Source organism: Theropithecus gelada, unplaced genomic scaffold (genome assembly GCF_003255815.1).
Source record: "Theropithecus gelada isolate Dixy unplaced genomic scaffold, Tgel_1.0 HiC_scaffold_16059, whole genome shotgun sequence".
NCBI lineage: Eukaryota > Metazoa > Chordata > Mammalia > Primates > Cercopithecidae > Theropithecus > Theropithecus gelada.
In genome coordinates, this window is record NW_020257834.1 from 1 (window position 1) to 14018 (window position 14018).

Here is a 14018-nt window from a genome sequence, read left to right on the forward strand (position 1 = left end):
TGGGTGACAGAGAGAGACTTCGTCTCAAAAAAAAAAAAAAAAAAAAAGTTAGGTGCTGATGCACGAGGGCACGGGGGATACAGAGCTACTGCGAAAGGAGCCCCTGGGGCCTCACACAAGGGGACAAGTCAGTGTGGCCCGCTCACCTTACTATCCTACCTCGGTATCTCCACCTGCATAACCTCACCGGTGAGGAACCGGAGGCTCAGAGATCTTAAATAATTTGCCAAAGGTCATGCGTGGGCAGCAGAATTGGGTTCCAGCCATGTTGCCGCCCTGTCTGAGTGCTCAAATGCTCAGCCTTTAGACGAAAGGCACCAGGACCTTCCCCCAAGAGCCCAAACTAGTGAAACAGGCAACACAAATAAATATGACCAAAACTAGTGCCAGTGGTTTGAGTACCTCCTGGGTGCAGTGGGCGCAGGGCATCTTTTTCTGCACCCTGTCTCCTTTGGTCCACGGCAAGTGGGGTGAGGGTCCTGCCCTGCCATAGGGCCACTGATGGCGCTGCAGGGTTCTTATCATCTACTCTTTGAGGCTCAGTCTTTTTTTTTTTTTTTTTTTTGAGATGGAATTTCACTCTTGTTGCCCAAGCTAGAGTGCAATGGCGTGATCTCGGCTTACTACAACCTCTGCCTCCCAGGTTCAAGTGATTCTCCTGCCTCAGCCTCTTGAGTAGCTGGGATTACGGGCGTGTGCCTCCACGCCCGGCTAATTTTGTATGTTTACTAGAGACAGGGTTCCTCCATGTTGGTCAGGCTGGTTTTGAACTCCTGACCTCAGGTGATCCACCCACCTCAGCCTCCCAAAGTGCTAGGATTACAGGCATGAGCCACCGCGCCCAGCCAAGGCTCAGTCTTAATCACCCCAATTTTACAGATTTGGAAACAGAGGCTCTGAGAGGTCAAGTGTGTTTTGGGGGACTGCTTGGGCCAATGTTGAGGGGGACCCTTTCTCCTTCCCAATCTCGCTCTGTTGCCCAGGCTGGAGTGCAGTGGCGTGATCTCAGTTCACTGAAACCTCCATCTCCCGGGCTGAAGTGATTCTCCTGCCTCAGCATCCTGAGTAGCTGGGACCACAGGTGCAGACCACCACACCTGGTCAATTTTTTTCTATTTTTGATAGAGACAGGGTTTCACCATATTGCCCCAGCTGTCTCAAACTCCTGACCTCAAGTGATCTGGCTGCCTCGGCCTTCCAAAGTTTTGGGATTACATGCATGAGCCACCGCGCCCAGCCAAGTGTTTTGTTTTCATAGTAAGGCAGGAAGTGTAAGGTTCAGAACTCCAAGTGGCAGGTGCAGCAAAAAGAGTGATTCAACCTCACTCCTTTTACTTTCTGTTTGAGAGGGTTAAGGCATAAGTAGATATCTCCCATGCAGTCTCTCAGCCCTTAGAGCCTGTGAACTTCACTGTCTGAGTGGAACAGGAGACTATGTCTTGCCTAGGAAGGGCGGGCACAAAAGAAGTTGTCCTGTGGGAGGGAGGCATGTGTCTTCCTTCCATTCTGAGGTGATGCATGGGGCTGACACCCACAGGCACCACTTCCCTTTCTGCTCTGGGCTCCTGTCATTGTTTTTTTGAGACAAAGTCTCACTCTGTCGCCAGGCTGGAGTGCAGCAGTGCGATCTCGCCTCACAACCTCCAACTCCCTGGTTTAAGCGATTCTCCTGCCTCAGCCTCCTGAGTAGCTGGGATTACAGGTGCACGCCACCACTCCCAGCTAATTTTTGTATTTTTAGTAGACAGGGTTTCACCATGTTGGCCAGGAGGGTCTCCATCTCCTGACCTCGAGATCTGCCCGCCTTGGCCGGCTCCTGTCACCTCTAACAGAAATAGCATAAAGCATCCAGCAGGAAAAGTGCACAAAATATCACAGAAAAGATAGGGACTGCCAGCTCATTTCCCACCTCCCCTTGTAACTGCCATAAATTCCTCCCTAAATAGTGAAAGCCTTTTTTTTTTTTTGCAGTAACTTGTGTTTCTGGCCATGGGTTTTCAAATCCATGTCTTTTTCTCAATGGAGGAAGGTTCCCTCCCTGGCACAGGGCCAAGGGGCATGGGCCAGCAAGGCTGTGTTTTTTCACAGGGCCCAGCACACTCGCTGAGGTCCCAGCACAGGTCTTGGGGTCTTGTCTGCGTCTCCCCTCCCTTCCTGTCCATGGGTGCTGCCTCCACACCTCAAGGCCTCTCTTAATGTGCTTCACAGATGGATGCCTGGTCTCATGTGGGCTGTGGCCCAAAGGCCCTTCTTGCTGCTAGGGTGCTGTTGCCCAGGCTGGAGTGCGGTGGCACAATCTCAGCTCTCTGTAGCCTAGACCTCCCAGGCTCAAGCGATCCTCCCACCTTGGCCTCCCAACTAGCCAGGATTACAGGGGCACACCACCACGCCTGGCTGATTTTTGTAGAGACAGGATTTCACCATGTTGCCCAGGCTGGTCTCAAACTCTTGGGCTCAAGTGATCCACCCTCTTTGGCCTTCCAAAGCGCTGGGATGGCAGGTGCGAGCTGCCACGCCTGGCCATGCTGGGTTTTTAGAAATGAAAACTGTGCTTCCCCAGTGGAACCCTGATCTCTCCAGGGTGTGTTTTTAAAATTTGAAATATATATATTTTTTTAGTTTCTCTGTCCCATTTTCCAAGCTGTCTGCTTATAAGAACCAGAGAGAATGCTGGCAAGCTTGTCCGATCCCTGCTATATAGCACAGTGAAATAAACTGAGCCCAGAGCCAAGAGCCCAGAGAGAGGCCTCGCCCAAAGTCACACAACCAACAACCACAGCTCCCCCTCAAGGGGAAGAGGATGGGGAGGGAAGGCTATGTAAGCAGGTGTCTGGAAGCTCAGAAGCTAGCACTGGTCCCTTTCCCGTGGGGGTGGCACAGGAAGATTGGCAAGCCCCAGCTGCACAGGGCTCGGCCCCTCACTTCCTAGCTGCACAACTTTGAACAAGTCCCCCAACCCTCCTGAGCCATCAGTAAACTGGGTGAATAATTTCCACCCTGGCTGACTTCACAAGCAATCCAGGCCAGAATGGGAATGAAATAGCTTTGTAAAGGTGAGGGTGAGGACGTGAATATCAAATCTTTAGTGAAGATGAGCCGATTCAGGAGTGGAGATCAACAGTTGTGTCCATGGTTAGCTGCACAAAGGCCTGTCTCCCCTGCAGGCGCCAGGAGCGACAACGCTTTGCTGAGTACCAAGCGGAGCTGCAAGGCATCCAGCACAGGGTGCAGGCCCGGCCCTTCCTGTTCCAGCAGGCCATGCAGGTGAGGCTGCCCCCTGTGAAGAACTGGCTGAGTGGGTCAGGGAAGCAGGATGCGAGTAGGTCCCTGCAGATAGGATCCCAGGGCTGCTGCCCTCTGGAATCCCTGGGACTCCCTCAGTAAGCAGAGCCCCACCTTGCCCTTGGCAGCCCTGGTGCAGAGCGAGAAGCCCTCTTCTCTCTCCTCAGGCCAATGCCCGGCTCACTGTCACTCGGCGCTTCTCCCAGGTGCTGTCAGCACTGGGGCTGGATGAAGAGCAACTGCTGTCCGAGGCAGGAAAGGTGGACAGAGAAGGCACCCCCAGGAAACCCAGGTGAGTCTCCCCGGCAGGTCAAGAACTGGCCCTGCCATGCTGCTGTGGGAAGGGCGCCCACACCAGCACTCTGGGCTCTGGAGGGCCTCCCCCAGGACTGGCAGAGAGCCCAGAGGAAGGCAAGGCCAGGGTTGTCATTCCTACTTCTCAACGAGGAAACTAAGGACCTGAGGGGCAGGGCCATGTTTAAGGACACAGGAGCGAACAAGCAGCAGAGCCAGTCTGGGACTCTGCAACCACATGAGCAGCCACACACCAAGCTCTCATTAGGGGCTGGCACCACCATGCTGGTCACCCCATGTCTTAGAATAACCTGGTACAGAGCAGGGATTATGAGGCCCACTTGGCAATAAGGAAAGTGAGACTCCAGAAGAGTCACTTTGCTCAGGATCACACAGCAAGCCAGTACAGGAGCAGGGTTTGAAGCCACATTGTCAGTGGTTTCCTTGGGCATGGGGGTGAGAACTGCAGAGCCAGGGGCCTCTATCTGTGTCTTGAAGGAGCCACAGGTCAATGGGGGTGAGAATGGAGCACTCTCCTCAGAGGCCCCCAAGGACAGAACCCACCGGCAGCCAGCCTGACAGGCACTACAAGCCCAGCCTGGACCCGGAGTGCAGTTTCTGAGATAAAATTAAAGGCTTTATGGTAAACACAGTGTGGGATTTCTGCTGGTGGGGGTGGTGGAGGCTACGGGTTGGAAGTGGGAGGTGGCAGGTGGGTGGGCAGCAGGCTTAGCTCTGTCCCCACACCCCCTCCCCTCCAGGAGCTCTGGCTCTTTTGGTTCCCTCCACCCAGCACACACAGCCCCTTCTCTGCTCCTGAGGAGTGGGGACATCTCAAAGAGCAAGAGCTGTAACTTCTCCACCCCATCTTCAATGTATATGTTGGGTCCTATAAATTCAAGCGTGAATAAGACGGAATGACTCCTGCCTCTGAGGACGCCCAGTGAGTGGGAGAGGGCGTGGGCCCTTAAACGGGTGCATACATATCCCAACCCACGCTCACATCCCAACACACGCTTATATCCTAACACATACTCATATCCCAACACAGGCTCACATCCTAACACACGCTCACATCCTAACACACGCTCATATCCTAACACATGTTGAGTTGTGCAAGGCAGGGAGCCACAGACTGAGCAACCCTTGGGTGAGGGGAGGGGTTTCAGGACCGATTGGGATTGGGTGCACTGGGCTTTTTTTTTTTTTTTTTTTTTTTGAGACGGAGTCTCGCTCTGCTGCCCAGACTGGAGTGCAGTGGCGTGATCTCGGCTCACTGCAAGCTCCGCCTCCCGGGTTCACGCCATTCTCCTGCTTCAGCCTCCTGAGTAGCTGGGACTACAGGCGCGCGCCACCACACCCAGCTAATTTTTGTATTTTTAGTAGAGACGGGGTTTTACCATATTGGCCAGGATGGTCTCGATCTCTTGACCTTGTGATTCGCCTGCCTCGGCCTCTCAAAGTGCCAGGATTACAGGCGTGAGCCACCGCGCCCGGCCTGCACTGGGGTTTTAAGTCCCAGTAGTTTTAAGTTAGGGCTCCTCTCCTCAAGAAAAAAACTCATACACACAGATGTGCCACATTTTGCATTCAATTTCAGGGGTTCCAAGGATACACTGACGCTCATGTGGCGCTCCTTCAGTCTTAACAGTTCACGGGGCGCGGGTTTAAAAAATCCAATCCAGGGCTGGGCGCAGGGGCGCATGCCTGTAATCTCAGCACTTCGGGAGGCCAAGGCGGGTGGATAGCCTGGCTTCAGAAGTTCGAGACACCCCCCGCCCATCTACAAAAAAATACAAAAATTAAAGGGGCGTGGTAGCGTTCACTCGTAGTAGTCCCAGCTACTGGGAAGGCTGAGGGGGTAGGATCACTTGAGCGCGGGAGGTCGAGGCCGCAGTGCGCCGTGATCGCGCCACTGCACTCCAGCCTGAGCAACAGAGTGAGATCCTATCTCAAGGGAAAAAAACAAAACAGAAAAACCAGGGAACGTGGGAAGGAAGCGTTCCCTAACGATACTAGTTATAGCGGGTCGGAAGCTGGGCTATGGAATTGGAGATAACGGGAAAACAACACCCGTTGAAGCCACGACCCTAGGAGTCCACTAAGCGAGCGCCCATTGTAGGAGGGAGGTGTCTACGGAAAGGCCGTGAGGTAGTGAACACCCCGTTGCCGGTGAAGTGCAAGCGCAGGGATGCCGGGGAGGAACTTCCAGCCACGAAGACACTGGCTTAATGCCCTCTAAGTCCTTCCAGTTCTGGGATCCCATCTCCGGGTTAATTCCGCTTCCCTTGAGTAGCGCATGCACAACCGGACCACTGGCTCAAAGAACCCACCCGACCCGCGACGGCGCGAATGTGCAGTGGAGCTGTGATCCTAGTCTTCCCATGAGCCTCTGGGGCCGGCTCCAGGGCGAGCGACGGAAGCAGCCGCTCTTAGTTTCCGGCAACACGACAGCGGCTGCCGAGCGACCCGGAAGTATTCCCATTTTGCGTTGTCTGGGCTCGGCGGCAGCCGGGCTTGGAGTGGACGTGCCACTATGGGGTCGTCCAAGAAACACCGCGGAGAGAAGGAGGCGACCGGGACGACGGCGGCGGCCAGCACCGGGGGCGCCACCGAGCAGCCGCCGCGGCACCGGGAACACAAAAAACACAAGCACCGGAGTGGCGGCAGTGGCGGTAGCGGTGGCGAACGACGGAAGCGGAGCCGGGAACGTGGGGGCGAGCGCGGGAGCGGGCGGCGCGGGGCCGAAGCTGAGGCCCGGAGCAGCACGCACGGGCGGGAGCGCAGCCAGGCAGAGCCCTCGGAGCGGCGTGTGAAGCGGGAGAAACGCGATGACGGCTATGAGGCCGGTGAGGAGGCGGGGCCTGTGCAGGGGGCGGGTCGGGCAGGGGTCCCGGAACGTGCGGGTCTGGGTGTGCGCACAGTGTCAGCAGAGCTCTCCGGACCGGGAAACCCCCAGACTGTCTATATCAACTCTTATTAAATAGTCTTTCTACGGGATCCCATGAGCCCAGGAGTTAGAGGCTGCAGTGTGCTGCGATCCCGCCAGTGCACTCCAGCCTGGGCAACAAAGCGAGACTCTGTCTCAAAAAAGCTTTTCTACGATTGTTTGGGATTAGAGGTAGACTGTCTCCACCTGGCTCCTTGAGGACAGAGAGCTTCCGCTTTCCTCAGTTGTCTGGTACAGTCACAGATTCTCAATAAATGTGTTGAATGAATGAATGAAGTAGTGTCAGCATATGCAGAGGCAAGAAAAACCTGGTATTTGACGAATCGTATTGGACGAATCGTGTAGGGCTCATGGTAGAGAAATGAAGGAGTAAGATAGGCAGGGATGTGAACGCAAAGAACCCTGTACTGTAGGCTCTGTTAAGAAATGCAGATTGTCTTGACAAGGTAGTAGGGAGCCTTGGCTGTGAGTTGAGGAGTGAGTTGCTCAGATCCGTATTTTGTAAACATTACTGGATTGAGAACTTAGTCAAAGGTAGTCAGGATTGGAGACCAGGAAATCAGAAGGGCTACAGACCAGGTGAGGGCTGATGGTGGCCTGCACCAAGGCAGCAGCAGTGGAGTGGAGAGAAGTGGACAGGTTGGAGAGGTGTTTTGGAGGAGGAATGAACAGAACTCAGCACTTGTATGAGGGTGGGAAGGAGAAGGAATTGAGGATGACTCCTTGAATTTTGGCTTGAGCAGCCAGATAGGTAGTGGGTGTCATTTCTACTGAAATTGAGGAGTAGGGAAGAGAAGGAGATTTGGAGCGGGGTAGGGGAAGATAATTCACTTTTGGGGTTTTCAAGGTTTATGTGCATAGGGAAATCCAGAGTTTGGACTGGATAAAACCATTGGGAGTCAGTATCTGGGTGGCCAGTGAAGCCCGCGAAAGAATGCGACATGAGAAGCCGGGGTCAGGAATAGAACCTGAGAAATGCCCTTATGTTAGTAGTAGGCAGAGAAAGATGTTACCAAAAAAAAGAGATAGAGTAACCAAAGAGGCAGGAAAACCTTTGTGTCATGGGAACTTTGGAAACAGAGTATTGTTAGAAGGAGGGAGTGATCAGCAGTCCCATATACCACAGGAGATCAAGCAAAACCAGAACTGAAAAGAACCCGTTAGATTAGAAATGAAGGAGATTGGTGACTTTGGGGAGCCTGGAGAGATTGGGATCCAGGGCCCAGGTGGAGAGTGGAGCCTTCAAGATACAGGATGGGAATGCAGGAAAGGAAGAGGTTTTTTTTTTTTGAGACAAAGTCTTGCCCCATCTCTTTAAGAGACCTTGTCTCTTAAAAAAAAAAAAATGAAAGAAAAAAGGAGAGGGCAGAATGGTGACTGTAGCAGTTTGGATCTCTTGGGTGAGGATAGGAAGGTGCGCAGAAGAGGCAGGGCTCTGAGACTGGACTCGGGCAGAGGAGCTGCTGGGGAGCTTGGGTGGAAGAAGCTGCTGTTTTCTGGTGTTTCATCAGGCCCAGGTGCTGGTGAGGGGCCCTCATCTTTGATCCTGCAGTTGGAGGCAATGATGCTGGCTTGTTGGCCCTATGTTCAGCTCCTGAGCCATGCTTCTTCTTCTTCCAGCTGCCAGCTCCAAAACTAGCTCAGGCGATGCCTCCTCACTCAGCATTGAGGAGACCAAGTGAGTATTGTCTCCCTTGTTTCCACTTTGTTTTTCTAAGATAGGTGGCTCTGGGGCCAGCCCTGGGGAGGCTTTCTCACATGAAAGTGTGCTAATTGGAGTTGGAAAGGTTGTATAAATCATCTTAGCCAACAGTAGAGTTATAGAAGAGGAAACTAATACCTAAGAGTAAAGTGGCATTCACCGGTTAGACACAGACCAGGCTGGCGCCCATGTTTCCTGCTTTGGAGGCCAGGGCCCTTCCCAGTGTCCTAGGCTTCCTGGGGCAGACCGTGTGTTTGGGACCGCTCACTCCCACCCTGTTTCTTCTCCTGTCTGTTTGGAAATGCACATGGCGCCCTGTGTCTTTGATAGCCCCTAACACTTGTATCTCTTGTTCTCAGTAAACTCCGGGCAAAGTTGGGGCTGAAACCCTTGGAGGTCAATGCCATCAAGAAGGGTGAGTATGGGGCTGAGGATGGGGTTTGGGGGAGAGGGCCATCTGAAGGGGTCTTTGAAGAACGTGGGATTAGAGGGCAGGTTCAGCACGGTTTAGTGGTCTTACACATGCATATTTGCCGGAAGGCACGAGGTCCCTTCTTGCTGTTATAATGTGGACCTGGGGCTCTGCTTGTTTTCTGAGTTAGAGCTGTGGCCGTCGCATACTCACTCTGGCTGTGAGGTGTTGTTAGATGGACTGGAAGATGTGCACGCTTGCTGCAAACTGGGCTGTGCGGGGGTGGGTCTGTTGTTTTTCTTTAAAGCACAATTTGAGGAGCTTTGGAAGCCACAGAGGGTCCTGTCGTGCTGCATGGGTTGGCCAGGAGTGTGGGGACGAAGTGGGAGCAGGGAGGTGAAGGATTGTTCCTTCCTGTCCTGACCCCTTCTGGCCCCCTGAGCTGGAAGGGGGCAGGGTGAGTGGCTCCCTCCTCTCCCCACCAGCCATGGGCGGGCATAGCCTCACGTCTGGGCCCCCCTTCCAGAGGCGGGCACCAAGGAGGAGCCCGTGACAGCCGATGTCATCAATCCTATGGCCTTGCGACAGCGAGAGGAGCTGCGGGAGAAGCTGGCGGCTGCCAAGGAGAAGCGCCTGCTGAACCAAAAGCTGGGGTGAGGGGTCCTGGCCAGGGCAGGCAAGGGAAGGGCTGAGGAGGCCACCATCCCTGGCTGCCTTTTGAGTGGGGTTGGGAGCAGGAGCTGGGCTCCTCGAGCATCACTTTCTCCCCTCTTCAGGAAGATAAAGACCCTAGGAGAGGATGATCCCTGGCTGGACGACACTGCAGCCTGGATCGAGAGGAGCCGGCAGCTGCAGAAGGAGAAAGACCTGGCAGAGAAGAGGGTGAGCACCTGGGCAGCATGGGGTGGTTGCCCAGTGCTTTTGCTGGCCTGACTGGGCACTGAGGCAGGGGTCGACCCCAGAGAGGTGAGACAGGGTTCGGAGAGGGGATGGGCTGTGGTTGGTAGCATCCGCTTTGGATTCTCAGCAACTTTCCTGCAAGGCCTGCTCTTTTTGCACTCCGCTTGGTAGAGCCCTGAGTGTTTTCTGGTGGTGCTGAGTGGCCTGAGGTCCTAGGTCACCCCTCCCTGTCCCATAGGCAAAGTTACTGGAGGAGATGGACCAAGAGTTTGGTGTCAGCACTCTGGTAGAGGAGGAGTTCGGGCAGAGACGGCAGGTGAGGCTGCAGAAGCCGGGGTGGGTGGTGCAGGGCACACTGGCGGCCTTGATGCTGGAATCCCAAGGTTGGGCGCATGGAGGGAGGTTCTTTACGCGCCTGATTCTTCTGTTAGGACCTGTACAGTGCCCGGGACCTGCAGGGCCTCACCGTGGAGCATGCCATTGATTCCTTCCGAGAAGGGGAGACCATGATCCTCACTCTTAAGGACAAAGGTGACGCGAGCTGGGTGCCTTGGGTCGGGGCACAGCCTCTGCTGAGTTGCGGACAAGTGTGAATGGCCACTGCTCTGTGCTGCCCGCAGGCGTGCTGCAGGAGGAGGAGGACGTGCTGGTGAACGTGAACCTGGTGGATAAGGAGCGGGCAGAGAAGAATGTGGAGCTGCGGAAGAAGAAGCCCGACTACCTGCCTTATGCCGAGGACGAGAGTGTGGACGACCTGGCGCAGGCACGGCCCAAGCAGGCTGGGCGGCGGGGGCTGGGGTGGAGAATGTCGGGAATAGGGGCTCTGAGGAGGTGGTGGCTCAGTGGCTTTTCAGGAGCCACCCTGGGTCCCAACCTGTACCTCTTACCTTGCAGCAAAAACCTCGCTCTATCCTGTCGAAGTACGACGAAGAGCTTGAGGGGGAGCAGCCGCATTCCTTCCGCTTGGAGCAGGGGGGCATGGCCGATGGCCTGCGGGAACGGGAGTTGGAGGAGATCCGGGCCAAGCTGCGGCTGCAGGCTCAGTCCCTGAGCACGGTGGGGCCCCGGCTGGCCTCCGAGTACCTCACGCCCGAGGAGATGGTGAGCCCTCTTGCGCCTTGTACTCGGGGTCATGATTCTCCCTCCCCTTGGGGCTCCTGCGCTGCCCGCAGGCCCTGGGAAGAGAGGGCAAGTATTTGTATTCACAAAGCGCTTGGCCTCGTGGGCAAGCAGTAAATGGCAACCTGGGGAGGCACCAGGTGTTGACGGGTGAGGGCTACTGAGCCAGATGGGCCCCAGTTGGTGTTTCTGCTCTGCCATACTGCCAGCTTGTGCCTTGGGTAAGCCATTTAACTGTGAGCCTGGGGCGCCCCATCTGGAGTGGCAGTGATAGGAGCCACCTCCTGAGGTTGCTGTGAGGATGAGTGACAGTGTGGGTGAGGGGTGACTGGAAAGGCGTGCGTGGATTCTGTCCGCAGAGTGACTGTGTGAACGTGAGGTAGTCAGCTGGTGTAGTAGGCGTCTTGCTCAGTGGGTAAGAGCAGGACTCTGGAGCCAGACTGCCCGGCTTTCCCACCTAGGAGCTGGGTGACCTTGGGGAAGGTACTTAACCTCTCTGTGCCCCAGTTTCCCTAGCTCACCAGTGGAATGGAGATAGTAACCACCTCACGTGTTGCTCATGTGTGAGAAGTGCTCAGGACACTGGCTAGCACAGAAGAACACCAAAGAAGTGTTCATCCTCGCGGGCTTGTGGCGGCCTGCCTTTCCCCGCCCCGCCCCACGCCTCTCTCTTCCCCTCAGGTGGCCTTTAGAAGGACCAAGCGGAGGGTGAGGAAAATCCGCAAGAAGGAGAAGGAGGTCGTAGTGCGGGCGGATGACCTGTTGCCTCTCGGGGACCAGACTCAGGATGGGGACTTTGGTTCCAGGTGGGCTTGGACACCATGGTGGGGTGAGAGGGCTGGGCTGGGGTGTCCCGGGGGCCGGTGCTCACCAGAGAGGCCTCCTTCCCTCAGACTGCGGGGACGGGGTCGCCGCCGAGTGTCCGAGGTGGAGGAGGAGAAGGAGCCCGTGCCTCAGCCCCTGCCGTCGGATGACACCCGAGTGGAGAACATGGACATCAGTGATGAGGGTGAGGGCCTGGCCAGGGGGTGGGAGGGGGCAGGGACAGGAGCCCCGGGTTGGAGGAGATTGTCTGAGCAGGCATCCCCTGTGTATCCCCCAGAGGAAGGTGGAGCTCCACAGCCGGGGTCCCCGCAGGTGCTGGAGGAGGACGAGGCGGAGCTGGAGCTGCAGAAGCAGCTGGAGAAGGGACGCCGGCTGCGACAGTTACAGCAGCTGCAGCAGCTGCGAGACAGTGGCGAGAAGGTGAGACTGGGCATGGGCAGGCCTGGGGCTACCAGTGCGTCAGCAGTCACCTGTCCTCACGAGCACATGTGTCATAGGCAACAGCCACATTCCTGTCTGAAGCCTCTTTTCCATTTGTTTTTTGTTTTCTGGGTTTTGTTTTTTTTTGAGACAGTGTTTTGCTCTGTCACCCAGGCTGGAGTGCAATGGCGTGGCCTCGGCTCACTGCAGCCTCCGCCTCCCTGGTTCAAGTGATTCTCATTCCTCAGCCTCCTGAGTGGCTGGGATTACAGGCACCTGCCACCACACCCGGCTAATTTTTGTATTTTTAGTAGAGACGGGGTTTCACCGTGTTGGCCAGGCTGGTCTCCAACTCCTGACCTCATGATCTGCCTGCCTGGGCCTCCAAAAATGCTAAGATTACAGGTGTGAGCCACTGCGACCAGCCCTGGTTAAAGTCATGTTTTCTGTTTAAAAGTCATGTTTTGCAAAAGTTTTTAGATGCCTGCTTTAGTAGGGGATCCTTTCCTCGCCTCTCTCTTCCTGTGCATGTTTGTTGAATGCCTGCTGTGAGTAGTGCATTGTTCTTGGGCCGAGAAGGTCATTGGTGAACAGGACAGCCACGGGGCCCTGGACTCAGGGAAGTGGCTTTCTAGAGTGTGTGGGGGAGAGCTTAGGGAGCAGCAGTGACCTGGTGAACGCAGGAACGGTAATTTCTGATGGTGACAGGAGCTGGGCACTCAGTAGGCCAATATAATGTGCTGGGGTTGGGATCTTAGACGGGGGAGTGCGGGGAAGACCTTTCCAAGGTACTAGTTCAGCTGAAACTTGAGTCACACAGAAGAGCCAGCCTTGTGGGGGATTAGGGGTGGCAGCAGGTGACAGGCTGGCGTTTAGGTGGTAGATCAACCAGCAGGTATCTCAGGAGAAGAGACCTTAGAGTGCCTGAGGGCCAGGGAGGCCGGAGCAGAGCAGAGAGTGAGGGGATGGTGTGAGCTGAGACAGAGAGGTCAGGAGGCCAATGCAGGGGGAGCCTTGAGCCCACGGTCATCGCTGCCCCACAGGCACAGTGTGCAAGGCACTGCCCGCCTGCTCTGTGTTTGCTGATTCATTCCATCCTCCCAGCAACACCCTATGAGGGAGGTTCTGTCACCTCCGTCATTCCAGAGGCCACATTTTTAGCCCGACCCCACACTTCTCACCTAGGAAGAAGCCAAGAAAGGGTGTCCAGGAGAGGGAGGAAGGGAGGGAGGCTTCTGATACCACTGGCAGGCAAAGAGGGGACAGTTGCAGTGGATTGAGGACCGGGAGGACAGGGGAGTTGAGGAAGTGAGGGCTGCACCCGGGACGGAGGCCGGTCCAGACTGGAGAGGACGTATTTGAGGTTTAAAGGACTGGAGAGGACGTATTTGAGGTTTAAGGGCATATGGTCTCTGTCCGGCACCTTGGGTGCTCTGCTGTTGTAGGGAAAACAGCCAAGACAGTCTCTAAGTGAGTGGGCATAACTGGGTTCCAGTAACACTTTATTTCTTTTTTTTTTTTTTTTTTTTTTTTTTTTTTTGAGACGGAGTCTCGCTGTGCTCCCAGGCTGGAGTGCAGTGGCGTGATCTCGGCTCACTGCAAGCTCCGCCTCCCGGGTTCACGCCATTCTCCCGCCTCAGCCTCCCAAGTAGCTGAGACTACAGGCGCCCACCACCACGCCCGGCTAGTTTTTTGTATTTTTAGTAGAGACGGGGTTTCACCATGTTAGCCAGGATAGTCTCGATCTCCTGACCTCGTGATCCACCCGCCTCGGCCTCCCAAAGTGCTGGGATTACAGGCTTGAGCCACCGCGCCCGGCCAACACTTTATTTCTAAGAACAGGTGGTGGGACATAGTTTGTATGGCCTGGCTCTAAAAATGAACAGATAAATGGGGTGATAGGCTGACAAGGCTGTTTTATGACTGAAATGAACATAAGGGTTATTAGTCCCATGGATCTTAGCCTTAGCCTGCCTGAACATTAGACTCACCTAGGAAATTGTTTCTGTTGTTGTTGTTTTTTTTTTTTTTTTTTTTTTTTTTTTTTTTTTTTTTTTTGTTTTTTTCTTTTTCTTTTGGGGGCGGGTTGGGGTGGTGTGGCATGATCTCTGCTC

General features: G+C 55.1%; 2 protein-coding genes across 2 annotated transcripts; both read left to right on the top strand.

Annotated features, from left to right (window-relative positions):
- Positions 1 to 3164: 3164 nt before the first annotated feature.
- LOC112617341 (testis-specific protein 10-interacting protein-like) lies at positions 3165 to 4220 on the top strand (the record flags this gene model as incomplete). The annotated part of the gene is made up of 3 exons (XM_025374099.1): positions 3165 to 3264; positions 3450 to 3574; positions 4075 to 4220. Coding segments are annotated over 3 exons (349 nt in total), but the record flags the coding sequence as incomplete, so codon positions are not given.
- Positions 4221 to 5913: 1693 nt separating this feature from the next.
- Positions 5914 to 11904, top strand: LOC112617342 (U4/U6.U5 tri-snRNP-associated protein 1; the record flags this gene model as incomplete). The annotated part of the gene is made up of 12 exons (XM_025374100.1): positions 5914 to 6425; positions 8147 to 8204; positions 8588 to 8643; positions 9167 to 9293; positions 9417 to 9522; positions 9779 to 9856; positions 9972 to 10071; positions 10161 to 10303; positions 10435 to 10641; positions 11341 to 11465; positions 11553 to 11668; positions 11762 to 11904. Coding segments are annotated over exons 1-12 (1572 nt in total), but the record flags the coding sequence as incomplete, so codon positions are not given.
- Between the last annotated feature and the right edge of the window lie 2114 nt (positions 11905 to 14018).